Here is a 13,365-nt window from a genome sequence, read left to right on the forward strand (position 1 = left end):
ATGTATATATTATTATGCATGCTATATATTACTATAAATATTACCATATTATTATATATACTATATAGTATACATAGTATATATAGTATATATAGTAATATTTGTAGTAATATATGTATAGTATATATGGTAATATTTATAGTACTGTATATATTACTATATGTATATTAATTCTAAATGTGAACGGTTCGTTAAACGTGAACCGCTGTGATTTTGTACACGATCGTCGAAGAATTGTTTTGTTCAACCAGAATATTGAACAAGAAGTTCGATGGAGCTTCAGGATTTATGCGATTTTATACGCTGAAAATTGATCGCGTACAATCCGCGTAAAATCCTTAACGATAGAAAAACAACTTTAGCGATCGTTTCATTTTATTGATTAAAGATAGCAGGAATTTTTCAACAAATTCATCTTCATTAAATTTCATATGTATAATACTTCCTTATTATATTATACATATAATATAAGGATACGTTTTTGTTCATTTTTATGCGATACGTTTCAATTAATTTTTATGGGATACATTTTTATTCATTTTTATGCGATACATTTGAATTGATTTTTATGCGATAAATTTTTGATAATTTTCGTGTAATCGGTACGTTTTTATTCATTTTTTCGTTGAAATTCGAGCGCAACGTCGAGGGCAAAATCGAAATATTTCAAATAAACGTTTCTCCATTTAATTGGTTTGAAAAAAAAACAGGTTAAAATTAATATCGTTTGCAATCGAACAGTTTAAATATTGTCGAAGCCGTGGCAAACATTCTGAAGTCATCGGCCAAGCGGCCGACGTGTCGATCGATGTTTCCGCAAGATCGACGCAGTTCAAACGCGTCGCAACAAAGTGGCGAATTATTTCTACCAAAAAATTGCGATCATAATCGCTCGATTTCACGCGAGAAATGGATTGCGCGAGGGCAACGGTGAGAACCACCGTTTGAAAATGTCGGAACGTCGCGCTGATCGCGAAATTATTTTCAGCTCGAAAAGACGAACGTCTTCCAAGTGAACATTATAGTTCTGCTAATAAAGATGGTGGACGCGTACGAACGAACCAAGCACGAATTTAGCCCGGACGAGTTTTGTATCGCGTTGTTCGCCGCGGAGAAGCCGGCCGAAAAGTGTTCGACGAATTTCAATTTAGTTCGAGATTGTTGCAGCCATCCGGAACAAATTTTTGGTTAACTGTGAATTTTCCTGCGCTAGTGCTACGCCTATGCAATTTATTGCTACGTCTATGATAAGGATCCGCGCTAATTCCTGGAAGGCGATACGAAATGGCTTCGAATTGCCTTCGAATTGTGGCATGTGACCTCCGAATTGCCTTGGAATTGTGTCATGTGGCTCCAAATTGCATTCGAATTGTGTCACGTGGCCTTTAAATCGTGTCACGTGGGTTCAAATTGTCTTCGAATCATGTCACGTGGTTCCGAATTACCTTCGAATTGCCTTTGAATCGCGTCACGTGGTCTCTGAATTTCCTTCGAATCGCATCATGTGGCCTCCGAATTTCCCTCGGACCGTTTCATGTGGCCTCTGAATTGCCTTAGAATCGCGTCACGTGGCTCCGAATTGCCTTAGAATCGTGTCACGTGGCCCCGAATTGCCTACAAATTGCCTTCAAATTGTGTAACGTAGCCTTCGAATTGCCTTCGAATCGTGGCAAAAAATTAGAAATAAAAATGTCCTGTCTTCACAGAGTTTGCCGTTTCCGATTCAGGACGTCACCATCGAATTGTTCATGAACATCGCACGTTACTAACATTTTCTGGAAGGTGTGAGCAGACACTTTTTGAAGAAACGTCGTCGGCATTCCGACACGTTGGCCGAAACCATGGGTACGCGATTTTACATGATTTCCAAACATTTTTTTTGAATGTACCCATAAACATTAGTTCAATGAGAATATTCATTCTTTTTTTGTACAACTTTTTAATTAATTTTGATTTCATGTTTTTCGTCTTGTATGATTCTTTCGAAGTCTTTATTTTGATTTTATCTCTTTACTTTCGCATAATTTTTCGACTCTTTCATTTTGATTTTATCGTATTACTTTTGCACACTTTTTTAACTCTTTTATTTCGATTTTATTGCTTCGCTTTTTTGCATAATTTTTTTAAACTCTTTTATTTTGATTTTATCGCATTATTCGTACACAATTTCTTAACTCTCTTATTTTTATTTTATCGCATTACTTTTGCCAGTGTTCCTGTACATCCTAGCGTACCAAGTGTGCAATCTGTACTTCGAGGACTCCGTCGAGTGTTTCGATTACTTCAAATTCAGAAAGGTGTTCTTCATGGTCTCGTATCTCCTTCACTCGGAAACGCCGAGTGTCTTTCACAGAATCGGTTGTTTCGATTTCGACGAAGATTTCGTGGAGCAGAGGCTGATCTTGCCGTTGTTGGAAGCGACGCCGTGCTTGGAGGTTGTGCTTTCCGAATTTTTCGCTTGGTTTCTTATTTCTTTAATTTTGTAATTCTTCAATTTTGTAATTCTTCAATTTCTTAACCTTCTACTTTTTTAATTTTTTAATTTTGTAATTTCTTAATTCTTTAACTTCTCAATTCTTTAATTTCTTAATTTGTTAATTTCTTAATTCTTTAACTTCTTAATTCTTTAATTTCTTAATTTGTTAATTTCTTAATTCTTTAACTTCTTAATTCTTTAATTTCTTAAATCTTTAACTTCTTAATTCTTTATCTTCTTAATTTTTTAACTTTTTAATTCTTTAATTTCTTAATTCTTTAATTTCTTTATTCTTTAATTTACTGTTTAATGTTGACATAATTTTTCGAAACGTTGTATTATCGCCATCAAAAGACATCTGCTAAGTTATCTTAAATTTTTCGGCGAACCCTCTGACTAATTATCAATCGTCCTTGGAATTGATCGTTCACAGAAGCTTCATAAGAATCTGAAAGGGGCGATCGAAACCGGAAAACATCGGACGAAAAAGGTTACGGTTTCTGTTTTCATGAATGTCTTGAATCATCCGAAACGAGCAGCGGGGCCGCCTCCTGGCACGTCGGAAGTAAGCCGTTTTTTCGACCTTGCGATCTGGGAAATCGAAGACAGAAAAATTAACGCATAAATAAATTAACGCATGAACACATAAACTGATGACGGTCTACATTAAACTGCAGAATTTAATTTGTAAAACAGAAATTACATTATATATGTATATATCGAAATAATTAATAATAATAATAAATAATTATATAATAAATATATATAATTTAATGTATAAATATAATAATATATATTATATTAAATTATTATTTATAAATTATGTTATATATAATATATATTATTATATTTATATATTAAATTATATTTCGACGAATCGGAAGAATCTTCTTCTTCGACTAACGTACTTCGAATTGTACATCAATGAACTGATACGCTATCACAATTTTACAATGAAAATAAGAGATTGTAGATCATTGTAGTCCGCTGATAATTCTGTTTGTATACATCTCGATTAAAAGTTAATGATCCCTCTGATCCCTATGGATCTGATGACCGAACATATGTACATACATAAATCGTTCGAACGAACTAACGTCGATCGAATATGTTCACTATGCATCGTTTAATTCGGCGGCGAAGGAATGCGTGTTCTTAAATTGACGAAAATTTAAGGTCTCTTTTTTTGAAGATTCCTCGTGTGCCGGATAGGATTTGGCGGTGCAGAGATTCGCGCGGAATGTTCCCAGAACGGCGACGTTGCAAGCGGCAAACAAATCGCACGGGATTAGATTGCTGAACGACGCGAACATGAACGTCCCGAAATTATTGCTGCGCGAGGAACGATCGACGGAGGCGAAGCTGCAAGAGAAAATGAGACCGGAATCCCTCAGGAAACCAATTCCGACGTTCAAGGTATGTTCCGAAGTAGTTTTCGTTTCATTGTTTTGGCTGTACTTCGGTGTTTCAATTATTTCGACGATAATTCAATGTTTCAATTATTTCGTCAATAATTAAATCTTTCAATTATTTCGTCAATAATTCAGTGTTTCAATTATTTCGTCAATAATTCAGTGTTTCAATTATTTCGTCAATAATTCAATCGTTCAATTATTTCGTCAATAATTCAGTGTTTCAATTATTTCGTCAATAATTCAATCGTTCAATTATTTCGACACTAATTTACTGTTCCAATTATTTCGTCAATAATTCAGTGTTTCAATTATTTCGTCAATAATTCAATCGTTCAATTATTTCGTCAATAATTCAGTGTTTCAATTATTTCGTCAATAATTCAATCGTTCAATTATTTCGACACTAATTTACTGTTCCAATTATTTCGTCAATAATTCAGTGTTTCAATTATTTCGTCAATAATTCAATCGTTCAATTATTTCCACGATAATTCGGCGTTTCTGTTATTTCGACAATAATTTACTGTCCAAACAGATGTTTACTTAACCGTATTTAACGCGATAAATATCTTTCCATCCGAATTATTAATTATTAATATGTATTAATATTACCATATATTAATATTGCCAATTTGACCATATTTGTTTAATAGTCGATTGAGGTTAAACATACGACAGCTTCCATACTGAGGGAATGCGCTCGCGTGATCACCGACGAGGAAAAGGAAATAAAAAAGTAATTAATTCAAAAAACCTGTTACATTTTATAATTTTCCTGTGTGCAAAATCGTGTAAAAAGAGCATAGATCTCAGCTTTTAACCTCACTATTCCGTACCGATTTCTATTATACCTTTTTATCGTTGCAAGAATTACGAACATTATATAATTTATGTATATATATATACTATATAATATTATATAATTTATATATATATATACTATATAATTTTATATAATTTATATATACTATATAATATTATTTATTATAAAATTGTAACTCTTGAACATTTATCACCGAATATCGTTTAATTTTGTCCATGTATTTCCACTGAATCGCGCAGATTAAAAATGTTGGCAGAAGGAGGATTCGATCCATCTTCGATCGTCCGGCTGGAAGATGAAGAACGCGAACGAAAGAAACTGATCGAATTGTCGAAAATAGAAGAGAAACATCTGTTGGCCCTGATAAGCCGCGAGGGCGCATTTATCGCGAAACAATCTTTGTTGAACGGCTGTAAACAGCAAGCGGAATGTGTGCGGAAAGAGGTTGTATGCCTATTTTGCTTGGCCTTTACGTGTAAACGTTGCTAACAAGCTGTTGCCGTCACGTTACTCGCAATGGTCGCATTGTTGAATGGAATTCTCCGTCCGTTGCTTCCGATTTTATAAATATTATAGTATTATAGTATATAATTTGAGTATATATTATAGTATTTTTGTGTTGTTGTATTTATGTATTATTTAGTGGTGAATGAAATTTAAAATAATTAAAATATTATGAGAATTTAGGGACGTCTACTTATTGTTTTCAATTTGCTGAGATTGTTGGAAGAATCAGTTTTATTTTGCATGAAGAATCGCAGTTTAAATATCATATTTTGAAGGAATGTAATATTGCGTTCTGAAGAATTGAAATATCATATTCAAAAGAATTGAAATATCATATTGAAAAGAATTGAGATATCATATTGTAAAGAATTCAGATATCATATTCTAAAGAATTGAAGTAGCATATTGTAAAGAATTGTGATATCATATTCTAAAGAATTGAAATATCATAGTGTAAAGAATTGAGATATTATATTCTAAAGAATTGAAGTAGCATATTCTAAAGAATTGTAATATCATATTCTAAAGGATTGAGATATTATATTCTAAAGAATTGAAATATCGTATTGTAAAGAATTGAGTTATCATATTCTAAAGAAATGAAATATCATATTCTAAGGAATTGAAATAACATATCCTATAGAAATGAATGATCATATTCTAAAAAATTGAAATATCATATTCTAAAGAATTGAAATATCATATTGTAAAGAATTGAGATATTATATTCTAAAGAATGGAAGTATCATATTATAAAGAATTGAGATATTATATTCTAAAGAATGGAAGTATCATATTCTAATGAATTATGATATCATTTTCTAAAGAATTGAAATATCATATTGTAAAGAATTGAGATATTATATTATAAAGAATTGAAGTATCATATGCTAAAGAATTGTGATATCATGTTCTAAAGAATTGAAATATCATGTTATAAAGAATTGAGATATTATATTCTAAAGAATTGAAGTAGCATATTCTAAAGAATTGTAATATATTTTAAAGAATTGAGTTATCATCTTCTAAAGAATTGAAATATCTTATTGTAAAGAATTGAGTTATCATATTCGAAAGAATTGAAATATCATATTCTAAAGAATTGAGATTTAAATTGGGATTTTCACGAATCGTTCGCAGAAACAAGAATTGTCGGAGAAGCTGGAAAAATGGAAGGAGAAACATAACAAGGAAATGGCCGAAGTTGTCGAACGATGTCGCATAATCGAACAAAATTTCCGGGACGCTTTCGACGCTATGATCGACGAGAAACGACAGAAAGGTGTGTTATTATTTATTATAACAATTTAAAAAAACTTTCGCAAGCGTTGAAACGTTTATTCACATGTAAACTATAAAATTGTGAGAATTATTCTATATTCTTCTTCTTATAATATACATATATATTATATGTATTACATATATTATATATGTATTATATATAATATATATTATTTTTCTATATTCTCCGTAATTGGGGAATTATTATATACAATATATGAATTCTCGGTTCATTCGAATTTGATGCATTTACGATAAATGCAGGCGAAACGAGAAACTTCTCCTTTTTTGCGAAATTTTCGACGATATTTTCTGCGACATTTTCTGCGTTAAAATACGCAGTTCGACAACAACGTTAAGATATACGTCACGGTAATACGAGAAATTGTAGTTCAGTTTCATCAAAGTCCCTGTTCAAAACGGATTGTATCCGGTTGTTCAGTTTTTGAGAAATCAAATGTGAACGGATTGTGTATTTATTAATTAGCCGCCGAGGTTTCCGAAGAATCCCGGCAATTGAAGGCTCAGCTGGCGAAACAGAGGGAAGAGGAGATACAGAAAAAGATCAGACTCATTCAGGAAATAAAAACTATACAGTCATTGCGAACCTTGCCCTACAAGGACTTCGACCCGACGGAATCCAGTGGCTTGGGTCTGCTCTGCGAAATGTCCCTGGCAGAGGTCTAACCGATTTTTCTTAATCCGCGAAGAAACATTTTCTTCTCAATCTGTTACTTATCATTATTATTATTATTATTATTATTTTCTTCTTCTCCTTCTTATCATTATTACTATTATTATTATTATTATTTTTATTGTTTGTATTATTTTCTTCTTCTTTTTACTATTATTAATGTAATGGATAAAACAGTTCTGGGGTGGGGTAGTGCCGTTTAAAGGGGCAGGGGGGGGGGGATTTTTAATGGGTAAGATTAAAAAGAAAAAGAAAAATTATTATTATTGTTATTATTGTACAGTTGAAGGAGAGATTGTTTTGGATGAAAATGAAACTGAACGAGGAAATCGAGAATCGGAAATGCATCGTGAGTCGGGAACGCGAGAGGCAGAAGACTATGATTAAGGACACTTGAAAGGCGCTGGAAGATAATAATTGTTCCTAATTGGTGAGAAATGCGAAAATTATCGAGATTACCGACATGTATGCAAATAAATCTGACAGCTTAAATTACATTCTATTCTCAGCGCAAGTTGTAATTTTTGAAATGTTCGCAATGAAAACAAAGACGAAGTATAAAAATGTATCTTTTAAATATTTTTTTAACTATTTCAATTGTTAACGATTCTGCCTAGACCTTGTCTCGGTATTTAGTTATTTAGATCGTCAACGATTATAAAAACAATCCTCAAGACTTCGAATAATCGTGCCTCCTCTTCCCGAATCGTTCATTTTTGTGGACAATTCGAGCGTCAATTAGATAGAATTTACTTTAATTTACTGCAGCGACGGTTTCAAAAATAAAAAAGCTACTAGGACTAATTCTCTGCGTCGAATTCAAATGCAATATTCTAAAGAATTGACGTATCATATTGTAAAGAACTTAGATATCATATTCTAAAGAATTGAGATATTATCAAAGGAAATGAAATATCATATTCTAAAGAACTGAGATATCATATTGTAAAGAATTTAGAAATCATATTCTAAAGATTTGAAATATCATAGTTTAAAGAACTTAGATAACATATTCTAAAGAAATGAATTTCTATTCGTTTTCCAGGCGAAACAACTTCGCCCCGTCCAAACCGCTGTAATAGGCAGCAGTCGCTTCGCCGGAAGTGGATGCCCTGCGGAAGCAGTTGGAGGAACGGAGAGCCGTTAGGCTGCGAAAAGAAGCTGATGATCGCGCGAAGTGATCTAGAAATAGTCTTGTTTGTTGTAACAATCCGGTCGGATTCGTTTCTTTAATAAACAAATTAGTATTATATTTCTAAATATTTATTAGAAATAATAGTGACAATCGGAGAAAATGTACTGTATTTCTCGCTGTGTTCGGACGTTCGGCAGTCTCCGTTAATTATAACGCATTTAGATCGATATACAGGGTGTCCGAAAAGTGTCTCGCGATCCGAAAATGGCGGGTTTCTGGGGCGATTCACGGTTTTGTTTACGAATTATTACTGCAAGAGAGTGACGAACGAGCGGACAAAGTCCGGTTCCGTTCTAGAAATCAAATAAAAAATCCATGTTTCTAGAAACCGAACGATCGATTCTCCAACTTTAAACAGTGTTATCGATCTTTAAATTGTTTACGTAGGATTTGCGCAGATAGAAAGTCGCTAGGCCGTCGGGCGACGAGCGAACGTGTCAATAGAGGAGCCGTTCGTTCGATAAAGCGGGCGCAGAGATTACGTGTATCACCCCAGTGTTTTCATTGCCGCGAGTCATGCGGGCTTATCGAAACAATTGGATTCCGTTTCGAAAGTGAACCGATCATGAACTAGTTTACGTATCGCGATGGAATTTGAATCATCGCGAGCGTCGTCGCTGATCATTGCCCCGATCGGTTCCTTCCTTCAAAAAATCCATCGAAACGATAAATAATTGATCTTGTTACTTTTGAAATACGAATTTAACGTGGGCGATCGGCATAGTTCTTGCGAATTGATGACATAAAAATCGAGGAATAAGCACTGAACTGGGTTAAATAGTATATATATATAGTATTTTATATAATATAGTATATTATTTAAATATAATAGAATATAATACAAATACAATTTAAAGTACTATTGTGTGTAATAGTATTTTCAAATTATTTATATTGTTGTGAATTACACCATTTCTCTCGCGTCGCGGCATTTTATATTTACAATAAAGAATATTAACTATAACACAATTCGATACAATAACAATTCAGATCTTTCAGAAGTAGGATGTTGATCGTTCGACGGTCCGATCTCGACTCTTCGATTGTCCGTTGATAACACACCTCCGTGGCAACCCCTCTCTTCTATTATTCCTTAAGGAGTTGTTCACAACAGGGCAGTTTCACATTACAGCGACTTGATTTGGACAAGTCGCCGTAACAATATGTATGTAATATTATTGTATACAGGGTGTTCCACGATTATTTTAACAGCCCAAAATGAGGGATAGCTGAGGTCATTTGAAGTAACTTTTTCCTTTGCGAAAATGTAATCCGCGGCTTTGTTTACGAGTTATTAACGAAAAACACTGGCCAATGAGAGGTGACGGTGCGAGAGAGAGAGAGAGAGAGAGAGAGAGAGAGAGAGAGAGAGAGAGAGAGAGAGAGAGAGAGAGTTAGCGAGAGAGTCCGCAGCACGAGGCTTTGACAGAAGGTCGAAACGGACTCGAGCCGAGTTTCGGACTCAAAATAATATGTAGTTTAACCGTGACAGCCGTTTCAATTTTCTGGTGTGCATGACACCTTGTGTGTAACATATGAAATTTTTAAGCAAGGTGTACAGTGAAGATTAACATAGTACGTAAATGATATTTTAATTTAAATAATTCGGTGTCCGAACACAGTTCAACGAATGATTCGCAAAGCTAATTTAATAAATAATAATCGTGTTAAAGGACGTAAGGGATATGTTTGTTAGAGAAATATGAAGAATATTATCAATAAGAAACTCACTCATTTAGTTGTAAATCCACTTCATGCGCGGAAATGTGTGCAGGATATTGCATTGACCTCGTACAATGTCAAGGTTATGTCAAGGTTATGTCAAGGTTATCTCAAAGTTTGAAGGGGCTGAAGGGCAACTTGGCTCGCGCCCTGAGGTTGGCTGCCTTAAACGGCAGGGTGGGGGTGTCGGAGCTGGTAGTGAGGTCAGCTACCGACGCCACGCGTGTCCTGGAGGTCGAAAATGCCATCCTCAGGGGGCAAATGACGGAGCTGCGGGCGGAGGTGGCCCGACTCCGTCAGGTGGTGGAGGCTAGAACGGCTGCTGCCGCAATGCCTCCGCCGCCGGGCCCGGTAGTGGGCTCAGTATCGCCGCCGATCGTCGGCGCCCGAGATCGCCACCGCTCCGGGCGAGAAAAGTTCTCGCCCCCACCTGCGGCTGCGCCCGCAGATTTGCTGGCGCAAATAGGCGCCCTGATAGATGACAAATTGGCGTCATTCAGGAGGGAGCTTGCGCCGCGGGTGGATTCTGTCCTGCGATCGGTGGCACCTGGGCCGTCGGTTCCCCCCTCAGTCTTCGGACAGGGAGGGGCGGACAAGGAAGAAAGGCAGGAAGAAGGGGAAAGCTGCGGACGCTAAAGCGGCTCAGACGGAGCCCGCACGCACGCGTGCTGAACTGGCACCACCCTCCGCCGCGCCTGCAAACCAGGAGGCGTGGTCTCAGGTGGTTGGCCGGAAGGCCAAAAAGACGGCTGCCAAGGCCACTGCGGCCGTGAATAAAAAAGGACGGGTGGTCCCGGGGACCCCCAAGAACACACCCCTGCCTCGACGTCCACCACGCACAGCCGCGGTTACCATAACGGATTCGTCTGGCGTGGACATGACTTACCTGGCAGAAATTAGCATCGCCTCGCTGAGGCCGCGAAGGGCGGTGACTGGGGGGATAATTTTGGAGGTCCCTGGCACCGATGGGACCGCCAAGGCCACCGTCCTCGCCACAAAAGTGGCGGAAGCGCTGGCGGGAGCCGGCGTAAAGGTCGCGCGTCCGGTCAAAAAAGTCGACCTTAGGGTGAGCGGCCTGGTCGATTCGACCACGCCGGCGGAGGTCGCTGCGGCTGTTGCCCGCGTGGGCGGGTGTAGCGAGGGGGACATTCATACCGGCGAAATCCGGTCTTCCCCCTCGGGATTGGGCACCCTCTGGGTCCGATGTCCTGACGCGGCCGCTCGCAGGGTTGCGGTCGCGGGCCGGATAACTGTCGGCTGGACCCAGGCAGCCGTGGAGGCCCTGAGTGCCCGGCCTCTGCAGTGTTATCGCTGCCTTGGTGTTGGCCACACCAGGCAGCGGTGCACTGCTGCCGAGGATAGGTCCGACTGCTGTTATAGATGCGGCAGTCGGGACCATAAGGTGGCAGCCTGTGCGGCCACGCCCAATTGCCCGCGTTGTGCGGGCGCGGGCAAGTCGTCTGGTCACCGCCTCGGCAGCCGGGCGTGTCCTGCCAATGCGAGGCGAGGCAAGGGAGGCTGCCAAAGGCCATCTGCCAGGTTGAATAATAAAGGGAGGGAAACCACGATGGCCAAGGCAGCGACCACCGTGGCCAGCAACGAAAAGGCGGCATCGCCTGATGCTACTGCCGCACCCGCGGGGGCGGATGGGGTTAGCAAGACCCCAGACGCCACCGCATCCGCGGCCGTGACGGCGATGGACACGGCTGAGTAATGGGGCCCCAGGGCCCGATAATACAAGCCAACCTGAACTGCTCGGTCAGAGCGCAGGATCTCCTGTTTCAATGCCTGGCCGAGCGGGGTGCCGGGTTGGCAGTCGTGGCGGAGCCACACAGGGTCCCCAAACATCCACACTGGATGGGGGACTCGATTGGCTCCGCCGCGATTATTTGGGCTGGGAGGCCGGGGTCCCCGTGGGCGGCACCGCGGTTGTGGCGATATACGCACCTCCAAGGTGGTCCCTCGACGAATTTGAGCAGTACCTGGACGGGGTAGGGAGATGCGTCTCCCGCTGCCATCCCCGTCCGGTGCTGGTCCTGGGGGACTTCAATGCCGAGGCCATGGCTTGGAGTTCCCCCGGGACTGACTCGAGGGGCCGGGAGGTGCTGGATTGGGTGGCGGGACTGGAGCTCCGTCTCCTGAACACGGGCTCGGTCCATACGTGCGTGCGGCATAAAGGGGGTTCCATCGTTGACCTTTCGTGGGCAACGCCCCCGGCCGCGCGCCGTATTACGGGGTGAAGGGTGACGGAAGAGGTCGAGACGTTGTCTGACCACAGATACATAGTTCTCGGCCTCTCCGCCGCCCCACCATCGACACTCCGACGTCGCCCCGCCGATGAGGGTTCGCCTCAACCGCGGTGGGCGCTGAAGCGCCTCGACCAGGACGCTCTGATGGCGGCAGCCCACGTCGTGGCCTGGCCAGCAACACCGGCCGGGTCAGTCGACGGGAATGGGGAGGCTCATTGGTTCCGGGGTGCATTGACGTCGATTTGCGACGTCGCCATGCCCCGGGCCAGGGTCTTTCCAAGGAAGGCGGTGTACTGGTGGTCGCGCGCGATAGCGGATTTATGCACCAAGTGCGCCCGCGCGCAACGCCAGTACGCTCGCGCCCGTCGACGACGACGAACGGACGACGTGCTGGCTGCCCAGCTGTACGGGCGATATCGGGAGAAGGTGGTCGCCCTGCAGCTGGCCATCAGGCGGGCAAAGGACCAGGCCGTCGAGGATCCGCGATCTGAGGCTGAAAATAGACCCGGAGAAGTCCGAGGCTGTCTGGTTTCACGGACGGCCTTGGTCTCGGCCACCAGCCAGATCATGGATCCGGGTTGGAGAAGCCTGCATCGAGGTGAAGTCCGAGTTGAAATATCTCGGACTGATCCTCGACAGTCGCTGGAGCTTCGATGCGCATCTCGACCGTCTCGTCACCAGAGTGGACAGGGCGGCGGTCTCTTTGGGCCGTCTGTTGCCCGACCTCGGGGGACCGGGAGATCTGATGCGCCGCCTATACCTGGGCGTGGTGCAGTCTATGGCCTTATACGGCGCCCCGATATGGGCACCGCACGTGATGGCCAGCCGGCGCAACACGCGGTCGTTGCGTCGGCTGCAGAGGCGGATGGCCATCTGCCTCATAAGAGGTTACCCCACTACATCTACAGTGGCGGCGCTTGCTTTGGCGGGAAACTTCCCTTCGAGCTTCAGACGGCGGTGCGCGCCTATGTTTATAGGCGCACAAGCATCGCCAGCCGTGCTC

General features: G+C 40.9%; 1 protein-coding gene across 3 annotated transcripts; it reads left to right on the forward strand.

Moving 5' to 3' along the window:
* The first annotated feature begins 1,705 nt into the window (after positions 1-1,705).
* LOC143262932 (cilia- and flagella-associated protein 99-like) lies at positions 1,706-10,066 on the forward strand. 3 transcript variants are annotated; one of them, XM_076528293.1, is made up of 10 exons: positions 1,706-1,845; positions 2,212-2,435; positions 2,910-3,041; positions 3,689-3,892; positions 4,545-4,627; positions 4,954-5,158; positions 6,362-6,503; positions 6,990-7,183; positions 7,480-7,626; positions 8,242-8,448. In XM_076528293.1, exons 1-9 carry the CDS (start codon positions 1,842-1,844, stop codon positions 7,591-7,593), a joined length of 1,302 nt encoding a protein of 433 aa, XP_076384408.1. In that variant the 5' UTR covers positions 1,706-1,841; the 3' UTR covers positions 7,594-7,626; positions 8,242-8,448. The 3 variants fall into 3 exon arrangements, with proteins under 3 accessions (XP_076384408.1, XP_076384409.1, XP_076384410.1); XM_076528294.1 differs by lacking the exons at positions 6,990-7,183; positions 7,480-7,626 and having other exon boundaries at positions 8,242-10,066; XM_076528295.1 differs by lacking the exons at positions 4,545-4,627; positions 4,954-5,158.
* Positions 10,067-13,365: the final 3,299 nt, after the last annotated feature.

This window comes from Megalopta genalis, unplaced genomic scaffold, assembly GCF_051020955.1.
Source record: "Megalopta genalis isolate 19385.01 unplaced genomic scaffold, iyMegGena1_principal scaffold0250, whole genome shotgun sequence".
Classification (NCBI taxonomy): domain Eukaryota; kingdom Metazoa; phylum Arthropoda; class Insecta; order Hymenoptera; family Halictidae; genus Megalopta; species Megalopta genalis.